At 39.1% G+C, this 15682-nt stretch overlaps 1 protein-coding gene across 1 annotated transcript; it reads left to right on the top strand.

The window, feature by feature from the left end:
- The first annotated feature begins 1054 nt into the window (after positions 1-1054).
- Positions 1055-15365, top strand: LOC104210763 (vacuolar-sorting protein BRO1-like). The gene is made up of 9 exons (XM_009759725.2): positions 1055-1583; positions 2488-2795; positions 3703-4656; positions 5209-5298; positions 6034-6102; positions 11826-11966; positions 12833-12881; positions 13352-13455; positions 14499-15365. The coding sequence occupies exons 1-9, from the start codon at positions 1211-1213 to the stop codon at positions 15039-15041; spliced, it is 2631 nt and encodes an 876-aa protein (XP_009758027.1). The 5' UTR covers positions 1055-1210; the 3' UTR covers positions 15042-15365.
- Positions 15366-15682: the final 317 nt, after the last annotated feature.

Raw genomic sequence — 15682 nt, 5'->3', positions numbered from 1 at the left:
CTATAGAAATGCACTTGCACTTTTCCTCTTCCTTGTCCTCATGATCAGCTATTCAGCCATATTTTAAGGTATATAAAGGGGTAAATTGGAGTAAGAGATTGTTTGCCTGAGCTTAAAAGTACTTCAATCGATCACCTTATAAGTACTTTTCAATTTATTCGCGTTCGATAAAATTAAAAGTATTTAGTACTTAAAAGTACTTATCAACTTATAAGCACTTTTCTTAAAGAGACATTGTAGATTGCAGTTTGTAAAGAATGGAGAAAGATTCATATCCTAATAGATGCGAAGGAATTGGTACTCATATTACATGGACTCGATTAATCTCTTTGTTCTGTGCAAAACGTATATAAAGACATTGGTCATCTTAGGAACAACTTAGATGTAGTTCGCTTCTTCTTTATTAGAAAGAATAAAAATAGGTGTAGTCACCTTCTAGCTAGTTTTTCAAAGACTTTAGTACATGACGAAGTATATTGGGATAAACAATTTCCCATATGGCATGTATATGAAACTCGTGGCTCTTTTGATTTGTCAATGTATAAATAAGACTTTACTCGTTTTGACAAAAAGAAAATTATAAGCAATTTTAGTTTGACCAAAATTTTTATTGTTTAATATCTAATATTATTTCATTTCTCGACATAGCCTTATCGAATAAAACCCCTAGCCCTCTTCATAACTTTATTTCCTTACCTTTTCTCGGTTTCTCTCAAAATCCAGCAACTCCGTCTTGTTGCCTCATATTTGAATTAATCATGATGGGAAGATTTATTATTCTAGAGGTGATTTTGTAATTGTTTACCTTGCAACTTTGGCTCCCACAAATACGATTATACTCTAGAGAATGCATAAAGTAACGCGAAAAATATAACTATACTCTAGAGAATGCAACAGCAAGCTTGTAATTTTTTTTTAATTTTGTATTAATATGATTATTTTCCTATTTTCGCCAAAAAAGAAAAAGGAAAAACTCAAACTTATTACTCTGCATCCTCGCCCAACCCCAAATGCCAGCAGCTTCACTTTGATCTCTTCCTTTTCAACTAAGAAAAGAAAAGAAAAACATTTGCACCAAATTACACGTCTTGATTTCTTCACCTAGGCTTCCATTGACTTCATCTCCTTCTTCCCAAACATATATATAACCCAAAAAAACTCTATCTACACACAAACTTCCTATCAACCACCGTCAAACACCACCGCAACCATGGCGGCACCGTCGTCAACAACCAACGTGATGCTCTCAATCTCTGAGAAAAAAACAGTATCACTCGATCTCTACCGTCCACTCCGAAACTACATAGTCTACAACTACTCCGAACGTGAAGCTCAAAATCTCGAAGATGATTTACAAACCCTTAAGGAATATCGTTCCGATATCGAACGTGCGGGTTCCACTGATTCATCATCGTCTCTTCCTGCTCGTCGTGACCTTTTGCAAAATTACTATAAAGCCCTTTGTGCTGTTGAGTCTCGGTTCCCTATTTCGCCTGATCAAGACCATATTAATTCTGTTACTTTTACTTGGTTTGATGCTTTCAAGAACAAATACAAAGCTGCTCAGCAGAATATTCATTTAGGTATGTTATTTCTGCAATTTTGTGAAATTGGGTCTGAAGATCGTCTTTTTCTTCATTGTACAATTGGTGATGTGCAGGTTACTACTTTCTTATGCTATTACTTGCTGTGAGCTTTTTAGCTGTTCACTATTTAGTAATTTAATTCAATTAGGTCTTGAAATTTTGCAACTTTTGTTTAATTGGGTCTTCAAATTTTGTGTTTTTTTTGTTTTATTGCTTGATTCTTGTTCATTGTACAATTGATAATGCGTATGGTACAACTTTCTATTTCTGTATACTTGCTGTGAGCTTCTACTAGTTCAGTATTTAGTAATTTAATTCAATTGGATCTTCAAAATTTGCAACGTTTGTTCAATTGGGTCTTGAAATTTTGTGTCCTTTTGTTTTTATTGTTTTGATTCTTGTTCATTGTAAAATTGATATTGCGCGAGGTACAACTTTCTATTTTTACACACCTTCTCTGAGCTTCTAAAATGGTCTCCTTTCCCTTTTACTAAACTGAATTAATTAACCATCTCGCAATATGGAGTTAGTGATAATGTTCCTGGATTTTCCGTTCGCTATTTGATCAACTTTAAATTCTGTACTCTCTGGAACTTAGAGATTGTCCCATTGGCCTGGGTTAGCTATTCGTTTTAAGGGTGTTATCAATCAACTGCTTCTCACTCTCATATTAGTTTAGGCCGGCTTTATGAATCTTACGAGCCCATTTCAGTCTACTTACATTCAGATGGGGTTAGGTTTTGATCGTTCATCTTTGCACAATATATCTATATTTACCACTCGATAAAGAAATAGGGTTACGTCTTTCTTAATTCTTACGAGTTTAGAGAAATCAATGTTAAGCTCGAAGTATTTTCATCTTGTCGTGCATTTGCACTGATTATTTTTTTCGTCTACGTAGAAAAAGCTGCAGTTCTGTTCAATCTTGGGGCAGTGCACAGTCAGATGGGGTTAGGTTTTGATCGTTCATCAGTTGAGGGGCGAAGGCAAGCATCACATTCCTTTATTGCTGCTGCTGGGGCATTTGCCTTCTTGAGAGACAATGTGGCAATGAAGGCATCAATGGGTAGCTCAACCACTGTTGATGTCTCAGTCGAATGTGCTGGGATGCTGGAAAGACTTATGTTGGCTCAGGCGCAGGAGTGTGTTTTTGAGAATAGCATTGCTAAGGGAAACACTCCTGGTGTCTGTGCAAAGATTTCAAGACAGGTTTATTTTTCTATCTCTTTTAAAATAGCCACTTAATAACTGCTGTATGAGATTTACTTATAAAGAAAAAAAAATTATTGTGAGATTGAGTTGAGTTCTTGACATTTGTCACATTGCTGTACATCATTGTTAGGTCGCAAGTTTACAAGATTTCTTCTCTTTTTTTTGGAATTAAAACCTTCATAAGATAATTAGTAGGTAATATTTATTAGCCAGCAAGGGAATTTCCTAGGGTTTGTGCAACTTTTGTATTTTAATGTGCACACATTTCTGATAAGTAGTAATGACAATCCTCAGCATTCCTAGATGTAATAAGGCTAGGATTGAAGTTTGGTCAGAATAAACTCATCTATGAATTATAAAAGGCTATTCTACAGGTTTGTTGGCGTATGCATCCTGAGAGTCAGGGTTTGGTAAGAAGAATTTCTTATTGGATTTGTTTGTTTCGAATTTTAAGTTCAAACTCTAAATAGTTCACTGGAGAAGGCATGTATGAGTTGGGGTTTGCCTAGTTCCTTTAAAATTTTGGTTCTTAGTTTATTGCACATGTTATTCCCTCTAAATAGCATAAGAAAAAAAGCAGCCCGGTGCACAAAGCATCCCACATTCATGCAGGGTCTGGAGAAGGGTTGCGCCCCAATAGTGTGATGTAGATAGTCCACCCTAATGCAAGCATTAGTGGAATTCCACGGTTCGAATTCGTGACCTACAGGTCACACAGAGACAACTTCATCGTTGCACCAATGCTCCCTGTAAATAACATCTCAACACATATTTAGCTTATAAGTTGTAAATTATCATAATTTGGCCAAACCATTAGAATATTTGAATTGGATCTTACTCAAGTGCGTGGATGTAGCAATTGATGCAGCATTGATGTTAAAATAAAATGAATGTTCTATCACAGGTTGGATTGTTTTATGAGGAAGCTTTGGCAGCATTAAGTGTTGCACCTCTGAACCAGCACTTTGACAAGGCTTGGCTAGCTCACGTTCAACTTAAGGCAGCACTATTTTATGCCGAGGCCTGTTATAGGTACAGTTTAGAGCTCCATGAGAAAGAAGAAATTGCGGAGGAAATTGCAAGGTTGAAGAGCGGGGTCAATGCCTTGTCTGAGGCAAGAAAAACATCTCCAAGGGGAGCAGCACAGCAGCTCTTGGATGCAATGAATAAGCTAGAAGCTAGTTTAAATCTAAACTTGGAGAGGGCTATGAAGGAAAATGATAGAGTCTACCTCATGAGGGTTCCACCAGCCAGTTCTCTGTCACCACTTCCAGCATTTTCCTTGGTCAAGCCTATGCAGATGAATGATGTTCTGGATGCTAGCAAGGAGAAGATGTTTGCAAGTCTTGTCCCAGACAACAGTGCTAAAGCTCTTTCTAGGTACACTGAGATGGTTGATGACGTCATCAGGACTCAAGCCGAGAAGTTACAACAGGGGAGCGAGCTAGCTCGAGTGAGGCTCAGAGAAATGGACTTACCTGATTCTATTCTTGCTTTGGATGGGAATTCATCTCTACCTGTGGCCTTAAAAGAAGATGTAGAGGCAGTGCAAATTTGTGGTGGTCCTGCTGGTTTGGCTGCTGAGCTGCAGCAACTCAGAGACTTGAAGAGGGTGAACCAGGAGTTGCTGGTGCAGACCGAGGAACATTTGCAAAAAGAAGCAACAGAAGATGCACAATTTAGAACTCAATTCGGAACACGATGGACAAGGCCTCAATCTACTACCTTAACAAAGAACTTGCTGGACAGGTTAAATAGGTTTGCAGCTAACCTGAAGCAAGCTGCAGAAAGTGATGCCAGGATTGAGCGATCAGTAAGGGATCATGCAGCACTCATGTCAATCCTTGACCGCCATCCAGTATGTATTTATCATTTAAAACCTTTTCTTAACCTAATTTTGCATAACTAGTCGTGTAATGTCTCATCTGGCCACTTCAAGTTGTTACCCGGCTTTGTCACGGGCTTGACTCATCAATGCACATAAAAATAATCAAACGGTCTAGCTCTTGTATTTATTTGTAGGTAGACTCATAGTATTAGGTGGTACTTTCGAGGTTAGTTATCAAAATCTATCTGGCAATGGAGATAGTGAATTTGATAAACTGGCAAGCTTGTACCACTGCGAGGGCTTAGTAAGACGCCCGATGCTTCCATACTATATATTTGGAAGCTTCTGTCACTGTTCACTTTAAAGGTTTTGCATCATGTTAAAATGCTACTAGAGTTGTAGCCTTTGGTCATTGATTTTGATCTCATGTTTGGGACTTGGCTCAATCTGTGGTTTACTGTGCATGTACATCATGTTATTATTGCAAAACTTCATCACTGAATCCAGTGCTTACAATGTGAACACTATTATTTATATTGAGGACAAGCTAATTCCTGGCACATGCATTTTTCCCTTTGACAGATCGAATCTGCTCTTCCAACCTTGGCAAGACCAATAATGTCTTTGGACGCCACTGAAGATGCCATTGTGGGGGCTCTGAAGCAGAGCTTGGTAATATGAACTAGTGTGGCTACATTTTGTGTTATTTGGTTTTGTTGTGTTTCTTAGCCGATGCTTTATGTTGCAACCATGTTTCTTGAGTGACTAAAACCTGTTCTGTCGGAAGGCCTTACTGGTCAATGTATATATCATCGCCTTATTTTGGTGTAAAAGCATTGTTTCCCTTATCCAAACAAAAATAAACAAACAAGCATATGTTCATTCAGTTTGAGAAGTGTGTAATTTTCTTCTCGGTTTTCTTTTCTTGTTACAAGTAGACAATTTGAAAATTGATGTCGCAGTTGTGCATTAAATTTTTTTGTTAGTGAATATTAATAATATAAAATTGAACATCATCATACTTTGAACTTCAAAGCAACTTTCATGGATGATTTTTGAGTACTTACTGCCCATTATTTCTAGTTTGAAATCCTTTAATGCCCATTTTGCGATTGAGAAGTTGTCTTTGAATATGAAATCAACTGTACAGTGCAAGGATCTTTTTTGGGTACAAAGTAATATGAAGTGTTTAGGATATTATACATGTTACAAAACGATTTTAAAAATTGCCGAAGGAAATGGTCTGTAAATTTTTTAGATATATAAACTGTAGAAAACACTTCAGAACTTCACGCCAATCTGCCTTGGAAAGAGTTATTTGTCTTATTTCGATGTAGAAGCTTTATGCTGTTGCTACTTAAATTATTCGAGTGGACTCTCTGAAGTCTTTGTTGCTTAAATTTGCAGAGGCATTTAGAAACTCTTGGTGCTCAGCGGGCTGGACTGGAAGATATGCTGAAAGAGATGAAGAGGAAGGTATAACAAGATTCTTTTTGAACTATATGCTCTGCAAAGTTGAATTCTATTAGGTAGATGTGGACATTTTTTTCAGGATGAAACTTTCTCCATCTTTGGTTCATTAATTTTTCTAGGAGGGTTAAACAAGTGTGATCTCTTTCATTCTAGGAAGTGATGAAGATATAACTCTTTGCTAGTGCCTATCCTCTTAATTTGTTGCTCCGTGATTATTGAGTTTATTAACATGTGTTAGTGTGATAGTTAAATAGTAGTAAATAACCCTAATCTCATATGTATTAGGAGTAGGACATGTATTATATATATATAGGGCTCATTATATCATTGTCAATATTAATCAAGAATATTTTCTCCCATGCTTTCTCACATGGTATCAGAGCTTTGGTGAGAATAGATCGTTGTGCGTCATTTCAGTGACATCCGGGAAGAAAGAACTCAGTCATTGTGAGATTTTCCGGTGGCCTAAGTGACTATTTGCGTCAAAGTCACTAATTATCAGTGTTGTGCAAAATCCAACACCGCCAAAAGGTCCCCAAGAGATAGGCAACCAAACCCCAGAAAAAACCACCTGAAAACACTCACCCACGCGCCCCCACGGGCCTGCCGGAGTTCTGCCGCCGCCGGCGCGTCTGTCCCATGCGCCGATGCGTGAGGGCTGTTCGGGCCAGAATTTCAAAAAATTTCTTTTGGACAGTGTAATCGTCTTGCTTTTCCGAGCCTACCCATCAAGTTTACATCAGATTCCGACGATTTTTTTATTTTCCGGCAAGCTACCGTGTTTCCGGTTAACAATAACAGTGAAACAGTGATTTCCAAACAATTTTCTGACCTTTTCCGACGTGAACATTATAGTGTCATTCTTATTAGAAGCCTTAGACTCGCAATTCGTTGGATCGAATGCATTAAATCCAATCCAAATGGTTTCTTTACCGGATTATATTGAATTCCTTCCGTACAAAGCACGTAAACAGACATCTTCAGGATTAACCTCCGTTGTTCCAACAAATAGTAGCATGGCTGGTGTCTCCCAATCTTCACCTTCTGAGTCTTGGGTCATTGATTCAGGTGCATCTGATCATATTTCAGGTAACAAATCTCTTTTCACTAGTATCTCATATTCTCAATCTCTTCCAACAGTCACAATGGCCAATGGGTCTCAAGCCAATGGGTCCCAAGCCATGGCAACTGCAATAGGTCAAGCAAGTCCACTTCCTTCCTTACCTTTAGACTCAGTTCTTTATGTTCCTGGTAGTCCTTTTAATCTCATAGCCGTTAGTCGCTTAGCCAAATCACTTAAATCTGCTGTTTTATTTCTTGATGACCTTGTTTTTATACAGGAACGCAGTACAGGGCGGATCATTGGTACCGGACGTGAATCAGATGGACTTTATTACCTTATCCTTGCAAAATCACATGGACTCGCATCTTGTCTTCCTCCAATAACTTGTCCCGTTACTGATTCACCAGATTTATTACATAAACGGTTAGGACATCCTAGTTTGTCAGAACTTCAGAAAATGGTACCTGGCTTATCTCACTTGTCCACTCTAGAGTGTGAGTCGTGTCAGCTCGGTAAGCATACCCGCTCCCATTTCCCGCGGCGTCTTGATAATCGAGTAGAGTCAGCTTTACTTTAGTCAATTCAGATGTTTGGGGTCCTAGTCGGGTTAGTTCTACTTTAGGATTCCGCTACTTTGTCAGTTTCATTGATGATTATTCCAGGTGCACTTGGATATTTTTGATGAAAAATCGATCTAAGTTGTTTTCTATTTTCCAGACCTTCCACGCTGAAATTCAGAATCAATTTGGGGTTTCTATCCGCACATTTTGTAGTGATAATGCCCTAGAGTATTTGTCTTCCCCATTTCAGCAGTTCATGAACTCCCATGGGATTATTCATCAAACATCTTGTCTGTATACATCCCAACAAAATGGGGTAGCTGAAAGAAAGAATATACATCTTATTGAAACTGCTCGTACCCTACTCATACAATCTCATGTTCCGCTGCGTTTTTGGGGGATGTAGTTCTTACATCTTGTTATCTTATTAATCGTATGCCATCTTCAGCTATCCAAAATCAAGTTTCATTCTCTGTACTGTTTCCCCACTTACCTTTGTTCTCTCTTCCACCCCGTGTCTTTGGGAGTACGTGCTTTGTTCATGACCTTACTCCAGGAAAAGATAAGTTAGCTCCTCGTGCTCTTAAGTGCATATTTCTGGGTTACTCCAGAACGCAAAAGGGATATCGATGTTATTTTCTTGACCTTCAGCAATTTCTTATGTCTGTTGATATTACCTTCTTTGAAACCCAATCATACTTCACAGGTCCAGTTAACCACTTAGATATTTCTGAGGTGCTACCCGCTCCTTCTTTTGGAAATTCAGTCCCTATCTCCCATTCATCTTCCTCCATAGCTCCACCGCCTATAGTTCCAGTTGCAGCTCCACCACCTATAGCTCCAGTGTCACCACCGAGTCCAGTTCCACCAACTATAGCTCTGGTGCCACCACCTAGTCCAGTTCCACCAACTATAACTCCAGTGCCACCACCTAGTCCAGTTCAACCTTCTACAGCTCCACTACTCCTGACTTATCATCGTCGTCCGCCCCAAGCATCAGGCCCAGTTGATTCACGTCCTGCACCTGACCCTGCTAATACTGCAGACTTGTCTCCTCTTAATCAACCAATTGCACTACGAAAAGGTATACGATCCACACTTAATCCTAATCCTCATTATGTCGGTTTAAGTTACCATCGTCTCTCATCATCCCATTGTGCATTTGTGTCATCTTTGTCCTCTGTTTCCATCCCTAAGTCTACAAGTGAAGCACTGTCTCATCCCGGATGGCGACAGGCTATGATTGACGAGATGTCTGTTTTACATACGAGTGGTACTTGGGAGCTTGTTCCTCTCCCTATGGGAATCGACTGTTGGTTGTCGTTGGGGGTATGCAGTCAAAGTTGGTCCAGATGGCCAGGTTGATCGACTTAAGGCTCGTCTTGTTACCAAAGGATATACTCAGATATTTAGACTCGATTACAGTGATACTTTCTCTCCCGTGGCTAAAATTGCATCAGTCCGCCTTTTTCTATCCATGGTTGATGTTCGCCATTTGCCTCTCTATCAGTTGGACATTAAGAATGCTTTTCTTCACGGTGACCTTGAGAATGAGGTTTATATGGAGCAACCACCTGGTTTTGTTGCTCAGGGGGAGTCTAGTGGTCTTGTATGTCGGTTGTGTTGATCCCTTTATGGTCTAAAGCAGTCTCCTCGAGCTTGGTTTGGTAAGTTCAGCACAGTTATTCAGGAGTTTGGCATGACTCGTAGTGAAGCTGATCACTCTGAATTTTATTGAATTTTATCGACATTCTGCTTCAAATCTCTGTATTTATATGGTCGTTTATGTTGACGATATTGTTATTACCGCCAATGATCAGGATGGTATTAGTAAGTTGAAGCAACATCTCTTTCAACACTTTCAGACTAAGGATCTGGACAGATTAAAGTATTTTCTGGGTATTGAGGTCGCTCAGTCTAGCTCAGGTATTGTGATCTCACAACGGAAGTATGCCTTAGATATTCTTGAGGAGACAGGAATGGCAGGTTGTAAACCTGTTGACACTCCGATGGATCCGAATTCTAAACTTCTGTCAGGACAGGGAGAGCCTCTTAGCGATCCTGCAAGATATGAGCGGTTGGTTGGTAAATTAAATTACCTCACAGTGACTAGACCTGACATTTCCTTTCCTGTGAGTGTTGTGAGTCAGTTTATGGATTCTCCCTGTGATAATCATTGGGATGCAGTTGTCCGCATTCTTCGATATATAAAATCAGCTCCCGGCTAAGGCTTATTGTTTGAGGATCTAGGCCATGAGCAGATCATTGGATACTCAGATGCTGATTGGGCAGGATCACCTTCTGATAGACGTTCTACGTCTGAATATTGTGTCTTAGTAGGAGGAAATTTGGTGTCTTAGAAGAGCAAGAAACGGAATGTGGTTGCTCGGTCTAGTGCAGAAGCAGAATATCGAGCAATGACTATGGCGACATGTGAGCTAATTTGGATCAAATAGTTGGTCAAGGAGTTGAAATTTGGTGAGATTAGTGAGATGAGACTTGTGTGTGATAATCAAGCTGCTCTTCATATTGCGTCAAATCCAGTGTTCCATGAGAGAACTACACACACCAAGATTGACAGTCACTTTGTTAGAGAAAAGATACTCTCGGGAGATATTGCTACAAAATTTGTGAAGTCGAATGATCAGCTTGCTGATATTTTCACCAAGTCTCTCACTGGTCCTTGTATTAGTTATATATGTAACAAGCTCGATACATATGATTTATATGCACCAGCTTGAGGGGGAGTGTTAGTTTGATAATTAAATAGTAGTAAATAACCCTAATCCCATATGTATTAGGAGTAGGACATTTATTATATATATAGGGCTCATTTTATCATTGTCAATATTAATCAAGAATATTTTCTCCCGTGCTTTCTCACAACATGATATAAGGGCAGCCCGGTGCACTAAGCTCCCGCTATGCGCAGGGTTCGGGGAAGGACCGGACCACAAGGGTCTATTGTACGCAGCCTTACCCTGCATTTCTGCAAGAGGTCTAGCATGATATAAATAATATAGTACTTGAATGATACAGGCCATCGACAAATATATTTGTTGTGAGATCTCACTTGTTGTTGGCCACCCTGAATGAATCCTTGGATTAGGTAATTCACCTTGTGCAGGTTATTCCATCGGTGGATTGGCTTTTTGTCCAACAGATTCATATTTGCTCATCTGATTGGTGGGTGACGGGGCGAGAGCAGCAGTAGGAGATGTGATAAGCCCTTTAATCTACTCCTAAAAATAGGAATAAGAGCCGGTCTTTTCGTTTTGTTTGAATATTCCACATTGGTTAGGGGAATGGACTGTTGTCTCCGTATATTGTCTTGGCAATTCTCGCCTCATTAGCTAGTTTTGGGTTGAGTTGGGCTCAATACCCATTTATTTACATGCTATTAGAATTAGAACTATCCTTGTTCTTGGTTTACCCATTGTTGGGCATCAATTGTTACATTGTGCACGCTCTAGATGTCTGATCCAGGGCGTGTAGGGGATGTTAGGATGTCCCACATTGATTGAGGGAATGGGTTGTTGTTCCTTATATAGTCTTTGGCAATCTTCATCTAATGAGCTAACTTTTGGAGTTGAGTTAGGCTTAAGATATATTTTTTTTACGAATTCAAAATGTATAGTTTGCTTAATCACATCAAGGGAAGCTCTTCATTAACCCTTTACCCGTTCAAAGAAAAAAGGGGGAATTTCTTCATTGACTGAGAATCTCATTGTTGGGTGGGGGAGGGAGGCTAATTTGGTCATGCAGTTTCTTTTAATTATGTATCAGAATGTGATCTCGCAAATTCCATTTCCTTGGTAAATCAAAAGGAAATTCTTTCTGAGTATATGAAGAAGAGGGATAGATCGGGCTTTTTATCAAATGGGGAGACATAGGTTTAAGACTACTCACTGGCATTAGTTTGCGCTTCATCATCTCAAGAACAGGTCGCATAATATGAATTTGCCTTTGTGCTTATTTGACATTTGCGTTCCACTTGCAACATCTTTGTGCGTTGGTATTTGCTCTGCTTCGTCATTTATCCAGGATTTGTGGGATCTAACTATGCAATTCAATTTTTATATCTGTTGCATGATATTTCTCAGGATGATATACTTCCGAAATTGATGACATCCACTGGCTCCCATGAGGATCTTTTCAGGAAGGAGATTGCAAAATATGATCATATTTGTGAAGAAATTGCTCAAAACCTTGAGGCACAAGAACAATTGTTGCTGCAGATTCAGGTTCAGAATTTTTTTCGTCTTCTCCAGGGATATACCTTTTCTAGATTTGCAGCTTTTTTCCATTTCGGCGGTTGCAGCTTCTCTTGAGCTTTAACATAGGGATACTTGTCTGGTAAATTTTGTGGTGCATGTATTGCAGTCCTTAGTAGGAGTTCCCTGTTGTGTTTCCTTATTGTCAGCTCAGGATTGATTTTCAGAATACTATTTACAAGTAACTTAGCTAGAAATGCAGGACATTTTCCTTTTTGTTTATATAAATCCCTTGTGTCATTGCCTGGTATTTTGTGTTAAACTATGATTATCTTTATTTCTTGCGCTGACCAATAAAAGGAAATAGCATTCCATCTGGAAATAAACATTACAGTTGTCATACAACGACATCCCTAATTGAGATACATAACTTATTGCCGTCTTTGCCTTCCAAGTTTTTTTGAGTTACACAAGTTAATCTGACCTTTGAACTTGTTTTGTAGCTAGAAAGTGCTAAAGAGATCGTTTGGAAGTGGGGGGTGGGTGGGTAAAGAAGATTATACAAAAAATGTTATTTCCTTAATTGCAGTTAAATTTGTAGTATTTCTTTTCTTGTTTTGGATATTTTAGAGTTGTAATGCACGGAACGGGTCTCCATTGTGGGTATGTTGTTGTTGTTGTTATAGAGTTGTAATGCACAGATTATGCTATAAAAGACATGCTTAACCTAGTATTTTTCTCCTTTGAACGAGAAATACTTGATGTTGAGGTTTCTTCGTGCAAATGTAGAGAAATGAATCCCTCTATCGGGAAAGAACAATCTACTTTCGGTGGACTTCATTATTCAAGCTGTATCTCCTTGAATGGTCTCTAACAGCGTGGCATTCTTTTTGCAGGCTCAAAATGAGGAGTTTGCTTCTATTTTCAATCTTGAGGATTATAAAGGTGTGTTTTTAATCCATGTAATCATTTGCCATTGTCTTACGAAGAACATTGAAGCAGATATTCTTGATACACAAACTTCTTCTGTCCTATCTAAATAACTTGGGTGGGTTAAGTTTAGATGGGCTAATCCTTTCAATCTATTTTTTATATCTCAAAATGACTTCTTATTGCTCATTATGTGTCTTGGAGATATACTCACACAAGTTAGATCCCCAGGATGTCGTTTTAAAGTGATGGTGCAATTTTGTTCCCCTCTATGTCAGTTTTAAAATAACACGGTGAAGCTCTGGTCAACCTTTACTGTAATACATTGACCATTTATCATCTACATTCTATATTAGTTTATCTAATTCATCTACTTTGACATTTCTTCTCCGCATAGCTTATTCATATTTCTTCAAGCAGGGTTGTTGATTTCATATGTTCTAGTTACTGTTAATTTGCTAAGCTCATTCTTCTCCATGTCACAGCTTCTCACGAGAGAATCTATAAGCAGATTGAAGCTGCCATTTCAAAATATCGAGAAATCAAGGAAAATATCAATGAGGGATTGAAGTTCTACGTAACACTTCAGGTATTGGAATTTTCATCTTCTTTTGGTCTGCTCTTTCTATTAGAGTCGTTTGGTAAGGGGGTGGGAGAGGTGGAATATTTGCTCACCTGGTTTACAAGACGAGGAGGACTCTGACCATTTGCTTTCAGTGGATCCTCTGAGCACATTCCTCATTTGATATAGGATCATTTGGGTCTGCAATATAAGAATTTCTGCTGGGGGGAGAGGAAGCACGGGCGGAGATGAGGTTAGCTAGATTAGAGTTCGTGCTTCCATTTGGTTCCATGGGATTATAATGCAATTGGCTTGTATGCATGGGAATGCAATCATCCTCCTAGGGGCCTATTTTATCCCGTTGAGAGGGTTGGGATTGTGACAATTCTATGGGTTACATTGTAATCACTCCCCCATTGGAGAGGGTTGCGGCTGTGACAATTCCATTTAATACATCATTACTCCTCCTTATTCCTACCTGCCCCAGGCTACCCTGGACGGTCCTTTACCAACTCACTCACCGCATCTTCATTTTTCCGATTTTCATATAGAAATCAAGGCGTAGTCCGGAAAAAATCGAGTTATAATCTCTCACATAATCCATGAATTAAACGTAATATGATATTTTATACAATCCCAGCCTACTAATCTCACTGAGATATTATAGTCTCATTCATGATTCTCACCTAATTCAACAGTATCGTAATCTACCCTTATCATGTGCAAGTCTAAGAACCCCTTGGATCTTCTGATGTAATGCTAGTCAATGTTGACAAAGCACTAACTATTCCTGTAATACTGAAAAGGATCTTTCAATGTATAACCTCGACATGTCGATGGTCGTATTATTTTGTTCCTTTTTGTGTGAGGCTAGGGTAGAGCAGGAATGGCGGATGTGACCTATAGTTCAAAGTTGCATTTCTGCACTTCAAAATTCATATTAGTTACGCACAGTTGGATAAACCGCTAGATATGTCATTTTGCAATTCTTCCTGAATATGTCAAACTTCTTAGATCCATTTACACATCCCAATGAAAGAAATTCATAGAAATTTGTTTTTGTTGTACAGGAGGCGATCACTAATGTGAAACAGCAGTGTAGTGATTTTGTGATGACAAGAAGCATACAGTGCCGAGAAATGATGGAAGAGGTGCAGAGGCAAATCTCAGGTCTCAGTTTCCAAGATGGTAAAAGTTCAGGTGGGTATGCTTATCCTTCCGTTGGGCAGCCTCATCAGGCTCCAAGAGCCAATCCCCAACTGCCTACCGATACTGGAAATATACCCAATCCCTCTCGACCCCAAAATCCTACATACCAGCCTCCCCAACAACCAACAATGTCCGGATATAGTCAAACTCCTCCTTATGGTTCTCCACAACCGCCTGCACCGCCTTACAATTTTCCGGGTCAAGGTCAACCATATCCGCATCCTCAGCATCAACAACAGCCTCCACAAAGCCACGAATATGGCCAACCTGCATATCCTGGGTGGCGGGGTCCATACTATAATGCACCTCCACAGCAACCCGGAGCTATGCCTCGGCCTCCTTACACTGCCCCTTCACCATATCCTCATCCTCCTCCCCATCAGAGTGGCTATTACAGGCAATAATAGTTTTCCAATATTTTTCTCGCGTGCAATCTCATGTTCATTTTTGTCTGGCAAGTTTTTGTCATTTGCAAGTGGTAGATTGGACCTGGCTAGATTTCTTTGTTAATACCAGTTCTTAGCATTTATTATACGTTGTAAGCAACTTTGAATGAATCATGGCTCGCGTTACCCGCGTGTACAGTGTATCTCCTTGTAAAATCATATTGATTCTCTACGATGATCAAAATACTGGAACAATAATTAACCTCTCCAGTCTTAAGTAAACTATGAGATCTGATATTTTGTGAATAATAAAAAAATGTCATCTGATATTTTGTGGATCTATTTGTTGGTCTTGCATATATCACTGATATTTAGTGCAAGCACTTGGTGGACCTTCCAAGTTACAGCTTGTTTAGATGGCTGTTGTGTTGTGTTGTGTTGTGTTGTGTTGTTACTTTAAGTATAATGTTTGTTTTGGTTGTTACTTAAATTTTATTATATCATATCGTTAAATTTGTCGCTACATATCGGTTCAAAAAAGTGCTACTCTATTGAACCGATTTAATGTGGTTGCGTCGTTACCTTATTTTTCTCTCTTATCTTGTCCTTCCTTATATAATTAAATAATCTGATTTTATCTGTTATTCTACCTTTTATAA

This window comes from Nicotiana sylvestris, chromosome 4 (genome assembly GCF_000393655.2).
Source record: "Nicotiana sylvestris chromosome 4, ASM39365v2, whole genome shotgun sequence".
Lineage (NCBI taxonomy): Eukaryota > Viridiplantae > Streptophyta > Magnoliopsida > Solanales > Solanaceae > Nicotiana > Nicotiana sylvestris.
The sequence above is the reverse complement of the archived record's forward strand: the minus strand, read 5'-3'. Positions and strand labels throughout refer to the sequence as shown.

Coding starts and splice junctions, on each gene's coding strand:
- LOC104210763 (XM_009759725.2), top strand. CDS start 1,211: ATGGCGGCACCGTCGTCAACAACCAACGTGATGCTCTCAATCTCTGAG. Junction 1,584..2,487: donor TCAGCAGAATATTCATTTAG/GTATGTTATTTC, acceptor TCGTCTACGTAG/AAAAAGCTGCAGTTCTGTTC. Junction 4,657..5,208: donor CAATCCTTGACCGCCATCCA/GTATGTATTTAT, acceptor TCCCTTTGACAG/ATCGAATCTGCTCTTCCAAC.